Source organism: Herpailurus yagouaroundi, unplaced genomic scaffold, assembly GCF_014898765.1.
Source record: "Herpailurus yagouaroundi ecotype Mexico unplaced genomic scaffold, PumYag 67793, whole genome shotgun sequence".
In the NCBI taxonomy this organism is placed as follows: domain Eukaryota; kingdom Metazoa; phylum Chordata; class Mammalia; order Carnivora; family Felidae; genus Herpailurus; species Herpailurus yagouaroundi.
The window spans coordinates 24,038,274-24,052,437 of NW_024420586.1; the positions used below are offsets into that span (position 1 = coordinate 24,038,274).

Consider the following 14,164-nt stretch of genomic DNA (forward strand, 5'->3'; position numbering starts at 1 on the left):
CCTGCTTTATTCAGAAACAGAAGGAAAGAAATACATCTGGAGTGGAGTGTGAGGAAGAAGGGTAGATGAGGATGAGGTCAGAGAAGTGAGGGACCTGATCCTATAGCCCGAGGTGCACTTTTGCCTCTCTCAAGTATTTCCACTCCCATCATGCTCTTGTAAATTCTCGCTAGTATGAAACTTACTGAAAACTCTAACCAGTGTGACCAAGGCTGCTATAAAAGGAAGCCCAGAAGAGGCGGGGAAGCTGGCCTTGGGCTGGGGTGCAGTGTAAAGGTATCCCAGAAAGGCCTGCCAAAAGCTGCCGCCATTTGAGCTGGGCTAGGTGATAGTGTAGGAGTTTTTCAGGCATAGAGGAATTGAGGGATTAGTTTTGTTGGCAGTGCTTGACACACAACAGACGCCCAATAAATAAAACAGAAAACCGCAGACCTGGGGAGAGCCACGGGCGGGGCTCTGGCAGGCAAGAGGTAGTTGAGAGGTGGCAAGAAAGAAAACCCAATCCAGGGTGCATACGCAAATGCTCGCGTGAGGCAGGCGGCAAAGAGATCTTCTTCGACCCAAAGTCCCAAGCATGCGCAGTAATGCACCCTTCCCTCTAAAGGTCCGCCTTTCTTTTCTCAGCCTAGGCTCCACCTCCGTGAGTCCTGCTGAGGGAGATGGGAGGGGCTAGAGGCGGGACGAGGGCGACTGAACATTCCTTTGACCAATCACCTTACGGAATATTCGGCCTATAGTGAGAGAGGAACTCAGAACAAAAAGAAGTGCCCGCCCCCCCTGCGGTGAAAACCAATGAACACCGGGCAGAGGCGTGGTAGGAGAACAGTAAAATCACGCCTCTTCAGTTCGGCCACGCCCTTCATTCTTGCTCAGCCTCACCCCAGGGGGCAAATCTGATTGGCTGGGCGACAAACCTCAAAGGGCGGGGCCGCACACGTTCACACTGAGAATGAGCTAGCGGAGGGAGCGGGGAGGTGGGGGAGCACATCTGGGCGGGGCTAGACTGTGTCCTATCTAAGGTGGTAAAAGGCCAATGATTCTCCAGGCCGCCTCTCCTAGAAAAGTCATCTTCTCGCGAGCATTTAAAATTCCTGCCTGCTGAGGCACCTCAAGGGACTCAGACTGCCTCATCTGTCTTTTTCTTCCTTGCAAAAGTCCCGTTTGCCACCATGGGGATGTACCAAATGAGACCAAGTAGGGGGACCAAGTGGTGATCGGCACGCTGGTTGCTGAATGCTGCCCACTTCGGCGCTAGCAAACTTCTAGCAAGATCGGAACTGAGTACTAAACAACCTCTACACGTCCCCCTGGCGCCGTTCCAGGGCTGGCGCCACATTCCCCGGTGGGCGCGCAATGGCTGCGCCCCCTCCCGCTGCGGACGGGTCTTTTGGTACAGGCAGTCCGAGGTGAGTCCCCTCCTTCCCACTTCAGCCTTTGCTGCGCGTGCGTGCGCATGCGCGGAGCGTGGCGCGCGCGGCGGCTGGGCTATTGGGCGTTCGGCCCTGGGATCCGCCGCGTCTCCGCAAGCGGTCGGCTGTGAGCCGCGAGCCGCCGTGAGCTCTCGGATTCGAGCCGGCACCAGCGAGCCCGGGGGCATCGCCCGCAGCGGCCAAGCTCATGGCCGGCTGAGCGGGACGCCGCCTCCGCCTCAGCCACCGCCGCCGCCGCCGCCGCCTCCTCCTCCTCAGCCGGCGGCGGCCCGGGCCCAGCAGCCATGGCCGAAGACTACTGGGACGGGCGCCTGCGGCGAACAGGAGGAGAAGGAGGTCGCGCGGCCTCAGCCCGGGCCGCCGCCCCAGGCGCCGCCGCGCCGGCCCCGCGGCGCTGAGGTTGCTCGCGCGCCCCCGCCGGTGAGCGCGTTTCCGAGACACGGGGTGGGGGCTGCCCTTTTCCTGCAGAACCAACTCAGACCCCGGGCGGTGCCTAGGGGTCTGGGCTGCACCGCTGGCATGTGCCCCCTCCCCCAGCGAATTTCCCAGAGTGCACCGGGGCGGGGGGTCATTCTGGGCCTCCCTGACCTTGGCCCCGCCCTGGGCCCGGTCTGGGAGCTGGGGATGGGCAGTCCTGTGGGTGCTAATTGGGAGCAGGGTGATCAAGGGACCAGAGAGTGTGGAAATGGGTGGTGAAAGGCTCGAGGTTTGCTAGTGGCCTGAGCTGTGGAGGGGTCGGAGCATGTGATAATAAGTCTTAACCGCTGTGTAGGGCTTGAGGCCCAGCGTGTGCTAATGGGGTGTGGGTGTGTGTGGGTGTGTGTGTGTGTGTGTGTGTGTGTGTGTGTAGGACCCCAAGGGTGTGTGATAGGGGAGAGCATGCCAGAGGAATGCTGAGGTGTGCAAACGGGGTTATAAGTGTGGAGAGACCCCGTGTGTGTTAATGGGGGATAGGGTGGTAGAGATAGCAGGAGGTGTGCTCATAGGATCAGGGCTCTGAAGTCCTGTGTGTGGTAATGAGCGTCAGGGTGGTGGTAATTCTGTGTATTTGTCCATGAGGGACTGCGGTGTGTGAGGGTCCAGAGAGCGCTCGTGGAGGTCAGGGTAGTGGAAGAAGTCCAGTGTTGAGAACGTGCTAATGGGAATCATAGCCGTAGAGGGTACATGCATGTGGTAATAAAGGTCTGGGTAGGACGAGGCCCAGTATATGCTAATGGGGACAGAGTGGTGGAAGACCCGAATCTGTGCTACTGGGTGTCAGAAGTTGTGGATATATGTGGGGTGGGAGGGCATGGTGGTGAGGGAAGTGCCTTAGCACTGTGAGAGGTCCAGTATATTAAGGATCAAGATGGTGTGAGATCAGTGGGTGTGTGTGTGTGTCCATGTCCGTGAGGACAGGGGATGTGAGACTACTGGATGCACTCAGGGACAGGTATATATGAAATTCTAGTGACCGTTAAAATGGGCTTAGAGCCTTGGAGGCGCTTAAACGTGTGCCACTGGGGGGAAGAGCCGGGGCAGTACGGGGTCCGGAAAATGCTGGTGAGCATCAGAACCTTGTGAAGACAGTGTGTGCTTGTGTCCACAGGGGACTGGGGTGTGTTGAGGGTCCGTGGGGTGCAATGAGGAGGATCAGGGAAGGTTGTGAAGGGATTCAAGTGTGAACCCACAGGCATTATAGCTGTGCGGGAGTTCAAGCAAAGAGAAATAAATGAGTAGGGATATGTGATGGTCTAGGTGTGCTGAAGTGGATTAGAACCATGTAGGGCTGTGTCCTAATGAGGCTCCAGGCTGAATGAAGACCTGTGTGCACTAATGAGGGTCAGGCCATTATAGAGCAGTGTGTTTGTGTATCCCTGGAGAATGGGGCTGAGTGAGGGTTTAGGGTGTGCTAATGGGGACACACAGTGTGTGAGGCTCAGTGCGTGCTAATAGAGGTCAGGGTGAAGTGAACGTCCAGCTTGTGCTGATGGGAGGTGGTGGGCACAGGGTAGTGGGAGGACAAGAATGTGTGTTTAATGATGGTTCTAGCTGTGGAGGGGTCTGAGTGTGGGCAAAAACAGGTCAGGGATTGGCAAGTTTCAGTTTGTGTTAATGAGATTCAGGGCAGTGTGAAAGTCCAGTGAGTGCTAATGTGGGTCAGCCACAGAGGGTCCCAAGTGCATGTTAATAGGGGTCAGAATCATGCACGGGGAACGGTGTGTTAATGGGGGTGAGTGCTTTGGAGAAGCTAACAGGCAGCTGGACCTGGGAGGCGCCCAAGAATGTGGCAGTAAGAGTTAACTTAGAGGGGTCCGAGCGTATGCTAAGAGTTTTGTTCTCTGTTGGGGCTTCGTATGCTGATGGGGGTTAGAAATAAGTGGGGAAATTGCAGGTGCTGATAGTTAAAATGCTGAGAGGCCTACTTGAGGGTCCAGTGTGTGCTTATGGGAGTCTGAACCAGATGAGGATGGTGTGTTTCTGTGGGAGTTAGAGTGTAATGACTGTGTCCTCAGTGGTCAGTGTGGTGTGCGCTGATGAGTGTCCTTGGGTGTGAGAGTATTCCGAGGATGGGTGTGTGACCTCGGAGGTCAGGAAGGACAAAATGCCCTTTTTTGAGTGGACTTGTGTGTCTAGTTTCTCACTCCATCCCTCACTCTTCTGGGATCTAAAAAGCTCAGAAAATGGAAATAATAATCTTTAAAAGTTTTATTGTATATTAACGTTCAAGTGTCTCTGTTCACAAAGGTCTGCCCAGGGCACCCCTGATGGGAATGTTGCATGATACACAGATTTTGTGTCCCGTCTTCCTCAAATCCTCAAAACAACTGAACTCTGGAACATGTCCAGCCCTTGGAGTTTCCAGTTAGAGGTCATGGACCCATGGCTCCTTGTGGCTCCCTCTTCATCTTCCGTCCAGTCCTGCTTACCCCTGCCCCTAGATCCCCCATTTCCTGCCACAACAGGCAAAGCAACTGGGTATTTGTACTATGGAGGCGAGACTGCCTTTGGGGGCTGGCCATGCTTCTTCTTCAGCTTCAGGTCCAGTGTTTGGCCTACTGGTTCAGGATTTTTGTTGTTATCTTGGGTTCTCTGAACGGACCTCATCCTCTTTACTGGGGTCTTTCTGCTACACTGGTTCCTCTTCCCCTCCTGGGGGTGGTGGTGAGGTCAGGCAGGTGGAAGTAAGGTATAGGGACCACTGGGGTAAGCACCTGATTTCAAGGTAACAGATGACCCACTTCTCTCCTCGAATCCAGCCCCAGCCTCATCCTCCCACCTCCTATCTAGCTCCACTTCCCTTGGGCCCAGGGCCATCTTAGGCCCTGCTGCGAGTCCAGATGGTTCCTAGGCCAGGTCTTTCCCCCACCTTGCTGGCCTAGAGCCCAGGAGGAAGCAGAAGAAGGCCAGCTTAAGCGTTTTGGTGGCCCTGTTCCCTCCAGCAGCCCCATCTAGGTCATCTTGCCGATGCCAGCGTCCCTGGGCCACCTTTTCTGGAGTTATTCACGAATAGCAGAGACTTACCCTGCCCATCCTGGTAGAGATTGGTCTTAGGCCCTCAGCCCCCCATTCATTAATATCTGCCATAAGCACTTTTTGAGCATCTACTCTGTGTCAGTCACTGTTCCAGGTCCTCAGGATCTAGCCGTGACCTAAACAGACAGAAATCTACCCTGGCGGAGCTGATCTTCTAGTTATGGCGGTGAGGAGACAGACAGTTAAGAATAAAGAAACCAATAAGTAGATGGTGTCATTTCTGAGGAGGTGATAGTGCTGGGGGGATGATTTGACAAAGTGAGGGAGCTCGGTATGGTTGAGATTTTAAATAGGGTTATTTGTGGAGGGTTATCCATGAAAAAGGTGATATTGGAGCAATGGTCTGAAGAGGGTGAGGGAATGACCTATTTTCAAGGGTTTTCCAGGGACCAGGAAAAACAGCCTGTGCAATGGCCCTGAGGTGGGACTGCTGGGTGTGGTTGCAGAACAGCAACTAGCAATGATTGAAGGGGAGATGAGGCCAGAGAGATAATAGGGATGAATAGGGTAAGACTTTATGGGCCACCCTTGAGGACTGGGACATTTATTCAGGGTGATAAGGGAGATGAGCACTCTCAACTAGAGGAGAAATGAGACCTGGCTTGTAAAAATGTGGGTGGGACCCATAGGGTCCCAACCTGATCGAACCTTGCGAGCAGTCCTCAGGACAGCTGGTGTGCATTGAGCCCCCCCCCCCCACAACCCTAGCCAGTGGTTGGGTCTGGGTAGGACTCCCTTCTCCTGCACCCCTCACTTGGGGAGACCAGTGGGGTGGTCCACCAATCACCATGACGATGGTTGCTGGGCACGCCGCGAAGGTCCTTGTGGCTGTGGGGAGCATTCTGCCTAGGCAGTTGGGGGTTATGTGGGGCTGGTGCCGGTGGAATATGCCATTCTACGGGCATGCCCGGGGCCGTATCAGTGGCCCCGCGCCAGCCCCATCTACAGATGGGTACATCTCTGCCGCCGCACATGAAAATGCCTGCTGTAAAGGCCTCTGCTCCCACAGTGAGGCTGCCCCCATATGGGCCAGCACTTCACCAGTTGGTCCCTTACCCTCAGCCAGCCACCCAGGCCTCAATACCCAGGTGTGCTACTTAGGAAGAGGGTACCCAGGGGCTGGCTGTAGGTGGGCAAGCACTGACAAAGGTCCGTATCTATGCCAGGTTTACAGGAATCCTGAGTGGTTCCAGGGCTCCACAGTGGTTGGGTGGATACTGACACAAGTTCATGTCAGTATACCTCAGTAAACCTTGGGTTTTAGGGGGCCTGTGGTGGTCAGGCCAAGTGCTAATGTGGGATCCATTGCCATCTATACCCCCTGCTCAGGTCGCCATGGATCGGATGAAGAAGATCAAGCGGCAGCTGTCAATGACACTCCGAGGGGGCCGAGGTGTGGACAAGACCAATGGGGCCCCTGAACAGATAGGCCTGGATGAGAGCGGGGGTGGTGGCGGCAATGACCTCGGAGAGGTACCCACTCGTGCCGCTCCTGGGGAACCTCGCTCTGGACGGGGCCCTCTCAGTTCTGCACCAGGTGGGTCCACTGACCACTTCTGCCCCCAGACTGGTCCCCAGGTGCCACCTCCCAGCCGAGTTCCCTTAGATTTGTGTTATTTCCATTTTCCTTTCTCCCGTTTTCTCCCCCTTCCCTGCTATCCTCTCCGTACACGCTCTCTCTATCTGTGCCCCTTTCCCTGGCTTTGTGCCCAGGCCTCGGGGAGGAAGAGTGCCCTGCCTGCTGCAGCTGCCCCCAACCTTCCCTTTGCCCTTCTCCTGCGCTCTGCTATGGCCCCCCTCAGGCCTACTGGTGCCTGCCTACCCTGGGCCTGCCTTCTCAGGGCCTTTGGCTACTGTGCCGCTGCCTGCCTCCTGGTCCTGGGCCGTCCCCAGTCTCAGCTCACCCCTGAAACAGGGTGCTCCACTGGGTGACTATTGCCCCCCCCCCCCCAATCCCCCGTTCAACCTGTCCTGACCTGTCTGAACCTCCCTGGGCCTTGCCACCCTCTCCCTGAGGGACTCTAGGCTGTTCTGGGGGTTTGTGTGTACGTGTGTGATCAGGGGATTGTGTTACGTTGAGGAGGGGGTGTCCTGGGGCTTCAGCCCTCAACTGGTCTGCCCTCCCCCTGTCCTCACTACCAGAAATTGTACACGAGGACTTGAAGATGGGGTCTGATGGGGAAAGTGACCAGGCTTCAGCCACGTCCTCCGATGAGGTGCAGTCGCCAGTGAGGGTGCGCATGCGCAACCATCCCCCACGCAAGATCTCCACTGAGGTGCTTAACTCCCTGTCTGGCTGGTGGTGGGGCTAGAAAAGAGGGTTAAATGTGGGGAGGTGGAGCTCATGGGCCCGTTTCTCACCCATCTTGCCTGTTAGGACATCAACAAGCGCCTATCACTACCAGCCGACATCCGGCTGCCTGAGGGCTACCTTGAGAAGCTGACCCTCAATAGCCCCATCTTTGACAAGCCCCTCAGCCGCCGCCTCCGCCGTGTCAGCCTGGTGAGTGTCTTCTGTGCCTGTCCTCTCCTCCTTTCACTGCCCACCCGCCTCTGTCCCCTCCTATGAGCCTTCTTCAACCTGCCCCTTTACCCCACAGTCTGAGATTGGCTTTGGGAAACTGGAGACCTACATCAAGCTAGACAAGCTGGGAGAGGTGAGAGACCATCGTCAGGCACATGGTGGGGATGGGGGTCAGTGAGAACTTCCTGCAGCCTCCTCTCCTGTCACTCGTCCTCACACACCAGGGTACCTATGCCACCGTCTACAAAGGCAAAAGCAAGCTCACGGACAACCTTGTGGCACTCAAGGAGATCAGACTGGAACACGAAGAAGGGGCACCCTGCACCGCCATCCGGGAAGGTACAGACACACAGGAAGGCTGTCCCAGGCTTCCCAGGCTCACCTCTTGCCACATACACACACGCCCTGTAGTAGGAACAGGGACTGGGGGTTGGGGCATTCCCTCCTGACACTCTGGGCTTCACGCGAAAGTGCCCATCATGCACATATCTAGATGATAATCAAGGTAACCAGGAATCTGTTCCCGTTTGGAGAAAAGACCAAGAATTATACAGCAGGGTGTTCGCTTTGGGTCTGAGAGCACCCGTGAAGGTGCTCACCGGTTTACTTGACAACAATTTCTAGTCAGAATATCACGTGGGATGAATTTGAATTGTGTAGAAGTTATGTGTGCAAAGTGAATCTCGCACCAAGTTGCAGGCCTCTGTACTGAGGGTTGACGCAAAACCCCTTTCCGGAAAGCAAAAACAGGTTGTGAAGATCTAGTGTCCTGTAAGCCTGGGGTGGCAATCCCAGGTCCTTGCTCCATACTCTTCTCTGAGCCTTAGTGTCCACATCTGGAACATGGAGCCACCCCTTCCTGGCATTGGGTGGGATAGAGCCAGTGGCTATGAGCCACCACCTCAGGCTGCACAGGGAAAGAAGGAAACCCTGGGCTTGTCCCTGTCTGGTCCTCCTCGCCTCTACCCTGAGGGTGGGTGGGGCCCTGACTCTTCCCCCATCCCCTCCTCCCCATGCTCCCTGCAGTGTCCCTGCTCAAGGACCTCAAACATGCCAACATCGTCACGCTACATGACATTATCCACACGGAGAAGTCCCTCACCCTTGTCTTTGAGTACCTGGTAAGGTTGGGGGGCAGTGGGGGTGGGGAGTGGGGGGATGGCCAGGAGCCACGGGATGTGGCCCTCTTTCCTCCCGTCTCCTCTTCTGTCCTCAGGACAAGGACCTGAAGCAGTACCTGGATGACTGTGGGAACGTCATCAACATGCACAACGTGAAAGTGGGTGTGGGGCAGGAAGCAGGGGCACAAGGGGGCCCCCACTCACCCACTCCACCCCACAAATCTCCCTGAAACAGACTTTTCCCGTTTGGCTTTTTTGCTGGGAGCCCTTGGAGGGCATTGGGACCTTGTCCTCTTTTGTGAGATAAAGCTCTGGGCTCAGTGTCTGTGTTTGGGAGGGGGAACAGTGTCTGCTGGGGGTCAGGCTGCTGGATGCTCTCTGACATCTGCCTGCCCTTCCTGGGTCCCCAGCTGTTCCTGTTCCAGCTGCTTCGTGGCCTGGCCTACTGCCACCGGCAGAAGGTGCTACACCGAGACCTCAAGCCCCAAAACCTGCTCATCAACGAGAGAGGAGAGCTCAAGCTGGCCGACTTTGGTACCCTGGCCTCCCCCTTCTTCCCAGTGATCGCCCCGCCTTACCCTCTCAGACTCCCCCTTCCTCATGACTGCCTTATCTCAGTCCCCTTCAGTTTCTCCAGGCTTTGCTTAGGACACCCTCAGTCCCAGCTGTGCTCTCCCCGAGGCTGCCCGGGACCTCCTCAATTCCAGCTGCCCCTTCTCTCAACCTACCAGGCCTGGCCCGGGCCAAGTCAATTCCAACGAAGACCTACTCCAATGAGGTGGTGACACTGTGGTACCGGCCCCCCGACATCCTGCTTGGGTCCACGGACTACTCTACCCAGATTGACATGTGGTGAGGACAGGTGGAAATGTGGCAGGAGCCATGTGGTGAAGCGGGTGGCTTGGTCACAATGGCCAACCAGCCAACTGCCTCTCTGTTCACTGTGCCCTCCCTGCCTAGGGGTGTGGGCTGCATCTTCTATGAGATGGCCACAGGCCGGCCCCTCTTCCCAGGCTCCACGGTGGAGGAACAGCTGCATTTCATCTTCCGTATCTTAGGTGAGGAGGAACGAGCCCTAGGAACTGTGGGGACATTTAGGGATGCCCTGGGGATGCTTAGGGTAATTCTCCTTCCCTGCCAGGAACCCCAACTGAGGAGACGTGGCCAGGCATTCTGTCCAACGAAGAATTTAAGACATACAACTACCCCAAGTATCGAGCCGAGGCCCTTTTGAGCCATGCACCCCGGTGAGGCTGGTGGGTGGGAGGGTAGGTGGGTGTTAGGGGCTGGAGTGCCCAAACTCAACTTAAAGCAGATCCTCTTGTCCTTGCGGTAGACTTGACAGCGACGGGGCTGACCTCCTCACTAAGCTGCTGCAGGTGAGACCACCCTCCCGGACCAGCCTTGGGGGCGAGGGGATTCTAGGTGTAGGGGGACAGGGAGTTCCCGGGGTACGGTCTGGGATGGGGCAAAAGAGAGGTCTACTTGTTGAAGGGGTCAATACACCCCCCCACCCCCCCGACCCCTGCCTGTCCTCCCACTCAGTTTGAAGGTCGCAATCGGATCTCCGCGGAGGATGCCATGAAACATCCATTCTTCCTCAGTCTGGGGGAGCGGATCCACAAACTTCCTGACAGTGAGTGCAGCTGGCGGGACCTGTGGGGAACAGGATGCTGGGTGGGCTGTGCGGGGCACACCCTTGATCACACATACGACATGTTATGTGTATTACAAGTTATTTAGTTTTCAGTTCCTTTTTACCTTTCACGGGAATTTTCTAACCTACGTGAAAATAGACGTAACATCATTTTCCTCTTTTTTTTTTTTGTTTTTAAAGCAAACGTTTCCTTGTAAAATATATACCGAGAAACGCACAGGTCATGAGTATACGGCACAGTGAATTTTTAGAAACTAACCACACCCATGTAACTGGCATACAGGTCAAGAAATAGGATGAGAGAAGCTCCCCCGAAGTGCCCTCTTATTTCCTTTAGTTATTCCCAGCCCCTTGCCAAGGGTTACTACTAGTTTGACTTCTCACAGCATAGGTAAGTCTTCCCCATCCTTGTACTGTACAGAAACAGAATCACACGTGGTGTTCTCCTTTTATACCTGATTAAAAAGCTTTTTTATATGGACACTTTAAAATTATATATGTTTAGGGGCGCCTGGCTGGCTCAGTCGGTGGAGTATGGGACTCTTGATCTTGGCGTTTGTGAGTTTGAGTCCCACGTTGGGTGTAGAGGTTACTTTAAAAAATAAATACATAGGGGCACCTCAGTGGCCCAGGGATTGTCTCCCTCCTTCTCTCTCTGCCCCTTCCTCCACTGGGTCATGCGCGCTGTCAATAATAAGTAATTATTAAATAAATAAAATTAGACCCAATAACAAGTCCCCAAGCACTCTAGCAGGTCATCAACTCGTGGCCAATCTGGTTTTGTTTTGTTTTTTGATGCTTATTTATTTTTGAGAGAGCGCGCGCAAGCAGGGCAGGGGCACAGAGAAAGGGACAGAGGATCCAAAGTGGGCTCTGTGCTGACAGCACCGAGCCTGATGGGGGGCTCGAACTCACGAACCGTGCAATCATGACCTGAACCAAAGTTGGACACTCGACTGAGTCACCTGGGCCAATCTGATTTTATCTGTATTCCCTCTGATTATTTTGAATCAAATCCTGGATATATCATTCACCTATAAATTTCAGCATGTATCTTTAAGAGGTTTTTTAATAACTATCATTATCCTACCTTCAAAATGTTGGCCCACTTCCTGAATCTTCCCACTGGATTAATCTAAATCAAATCCCAAACACCATCCATCACCTAGACTCAACAGATGGTAATTGCAATACCATTATCACACTTGACAAAATTACTGACTTCTTCGTGCAATAGCCCATATTCCATTTTCTCTAGTTGTAGCTGGTTTGTGTATAAGGATTATATGACAGATGAAAAAGTCAAACTTCTCAAAGACAAGACAGCTTTTTGTAATTCCCCCAATGGGGCCATGTGGGAGGTGGTCCTTGGCTGGCCCCATGGGTCATTTCCCACTGTCTGTCCTCTACCCACAGCTACTTCCATATTTGCACTAAAGGAGATCCAGCTACAAAAGGAGGCCGGCCTTCGGTCTTCGTCAATGCCTGACTCAGGTAGGTGTGGCCCTTGCCCTCTTCCCCGCCCTGGCCACCTACCTGCTTACCCACCAACAGCCATCCGCTCTGCTTTCCCCTGCAGGCAGGCCAGCTTTCCGCGTGGTGGACACCGAGTTCTAAGCCAGAGACCGAGGCCCCAGCAGGCAGCAGCTGGAGGGATGCCACTCCCCCTCACAGGGCAGCCCCCAACTGTATCCTCCTTGCTTGCTGCCTGCCTACCTGCCTGACTCATGCTCGCCTGCCCACATGTCCCCTGCTGCCTGTCCAAACACCCGACCATTGGCCTGTCAACCCACCCATTGGCCTGTCTGCTGGGTGCTAACAAAGCTCTCATCGCTCCTTCGCCTGGTTTGTCTGTCTGTCTGTATGTCTGTCTCTCTCTGTCTCGGTAGTTGCCGGCGGACAGCATGGCCGTGTCAGCCTCCCACACTGAGGCCAGGCCTATCCCCCTTCCCATCATCCCCTCCCCCAGGACCACTACCCCATGGCCAGCCAGGGGTCCGGAGCTAGCCCAGGCTGGGGATCTCGACTCAGACAAGACGTGACAATGCCTTGGGTCTGAGGCTTCCCCTGCCTGCTTTCCTGCCTGCCCCACCTGCCTCATGTTGTGTGGGCCTTTTTTTGTTTGTTTCATTCATTGTTGTTTTTTAATTATTTTAAATGAGGTTTTCATTTTTTAAATGCAATATCTCTGTATACAGAATGGCTGGGCCCCACCCCCTGCGTGTGGCCCTCCCACAGTATTTTGTGCAATGAAGCCCCGCTCCCAGCCTTTCCAAGGCAGGGACACAGCCCCTATTTGGAACCCTGACCATCACCAGACCCTGGGGTCGGCTAAGGGAAAGCATGCCTCGACCATTCGCCTTCCTACCCCGCGCCTGCCATCCTCAGCTGCAGGGGGACCTGGGGACTACTGGAGACTCTCTGGGAGGTGGACGAGGTGGGGGGGGGCCCCCACTCTTTCCTCCTACAGTCCCATAGCTGGGGCCTCCTTCCTTCTCAGGGTCTCCCTAGCCCAACCCTCCTGCCCCCATCCCACTCGGTGCTGTTGAGTAGGGGCCCTGCCAGGAACTGACCAACTCTTCAAGGAGCCATAGTGTATATATGTGCACAAGCAGGGGCAGAGGGGCGCATGGGGGTCTGTGCCCAAGCGTTAGCCCCTAACCCCTGGGGAGGGTGAGGCAGGGCAGGGGCAGTCCTGGGGTCAGTCTCAGATGGGTGGTTACCTCCCTGTCCTCCACTCTAAACCCTGGGGCCCTCAAATGGGGTGGGAGGGCTGGGGTGGGGGCCCTCCTAGTGGGGTTTGGAGGGTTGGGTTCCTGAATGCACCATAATCGCTGTATGAAATATTAAAAAGTCTAAAGTGAAAAACCTGATTGCAAGTCCCTGCAAGGGTGGGGGTGGGCTCAGTCCAAGGTGAGTCCTGGGACTTTGAAGAATTCATACCTGGCCAGGGACATGTCACGACTATGGAAGGCATTGGAGGGGCTGCACATGCAATGGTAGAACGTCAAGTTGAAACAGGGCAGGCTGAATAGAGGGTGAACTAAGAAGCAGAGGGAAGAGTGAGATTTACTCAAGAATATGAGGAAGCCAGATAGATGGGAGACAGGTGTATGTAGAGAGGCTGTTTGTTTGAAAGACACTTGCAAGGCCCCATACAACCAGGAGGTGGGGAGGTGAGGCAGGCCCAGTATGACCACCATGCGTCAGACCTGGACACCATGAGGCAGGCCAGTTGGAGAGGGAATATGAGAGGAGGGTAGATTTTGGATTGCTGAGTAGGTCGGGGCATCTTAATACATGGGTCAAAGTCAGGATTGAGGCCATCGGTGGATGGATGGAGCTGGAAGTTTGGATTGTTGGTGTCCAGGAAGTAACAAACCATGGGCATGGGTGAGAGAACCCCGAGAAGGATGAAATGGCTTGTGAGAGACCAGAGGTCAAATGGCACCGTGGGACTTGGCCTCAAGTGTGAGGATAGTTGCGGCTTTGATTTTCTCCATCCTTGGAGCTCCAGCCTCTGTCCCAACCTCTGGGCACAGCCAAGGATAGATTGCAAGCAGAAGGGAGGAGCATGGGCAGGGCCAGGCAAATACTGCAGAGAATAAGCCTAACTAAGGCTGGTTACTGAAGTTCAGCAGTGGTGGCCCAAGGATCATTCCACTGTGTCCCTGTAAGCACTTTGGTGAGCTCTCCGCTTGCAGCCTTACAACTGTAAGGGTTCTCCATGTTCCCAGAGATGGGGAAGCAAGCAAGGAAAACAGGACACCCTCCCTGTTTCCTTGTAACAGAGCTGAACCTTCCACAAGCCCCTCAGCAGGCTTCCTGTGCCATTCTGTGGCTAGAATAAGATGATATGGTCACCTCTGGCAACAAGGGAGGCTGGGAAGACAAGGGCCTTGCAAAAGGAGACAGG

The 14,164-nt window shown here is 54.9% G+C and overlaps 1 protein-coding gene across 4 annotated transcripts; it reads left to right on the forward strand.

Moving 5' to 3' along the window:
- The first annotated feature begins 1,116 nt into the window (after nucleotides 1–1,116).
- On the forward strand, nucleotides 1,117–12,088 carry CDK16 (cyclin dependent kinase 16). Of its 4 annotated transcripts, none has more exons than XM_040469080.1 (16): nucleotides 1,117–1,406; nucleotides 6,276–6,483; nucleotides 7,089–7,222; nucleotides 7,324–7,449; nucleotides 7,547–7,603; nucleotides 7,695–7,809; nucleotides 8,497–8,591; nucleotides 8,687–8,749; nucleotides 9,002–9,125; nucleotides 9,323–9,443; nucleotides 9,552–9,649; nucleotides 9,733–9,838; nucleotides 9,907–9,970; nucleotides 10,137–10,227; nucleotides 11,665–11,742; nucleotides 11,828–12,088. In XM_040469080.1, the coding sequence occupies exons 2-16, from the start codon at nucleotides 6,282–6,284 to the stop codon at nucleotides 11,863–11,865; spliced, it is 1,512 nt and encodes a 503-aa protein (XP_040325014.1). In that variant the 5' UTR covers nucleotides 1,117–1,406; nucleotides 6,276–6,281; the 3' UTR covers nucleotides 11,866–12,088. The 4 variants fall into 4 exon arrangements, with proteins under 4 accessions (XP_040325014.1, XP_040325013.1, XP_040325012.1 ...); XM_040469079.1 differs by lacking the exon at nucleotides 1,117–1,406 and adding an exon at nucleotides 1,801–1,850; XM_040469078.1 differs by lacking the exon at nucleotides 1,117–1,406 and adding an exon at nucleotides 4,559–5,112.
- The last annotated feature ends 2,076 nt before the right edge of the window (nucleotides 12,089–14,164 follow it).

Excerpts from the sequence above, each read along its gene's own strand:
- CDK16 (XM_040469078.1), top strand. Across the intron at positions 8,592-8,686 it reads CCCTTGTCTTTGAGTACCTG|GACAAGGACCTGAAGCAGTA; the intron begins GTAAGGTTGGGG and ends TTCTGTCCTCAG. Across the intron at positions 9,839-9,906 it reads CTTTTGAGCCATGCACCCCG|ATCCTCTTGTCCTTGCGGTA; the intron begins GTGAGGCTGGTG and ends AACTTAAAGCAG.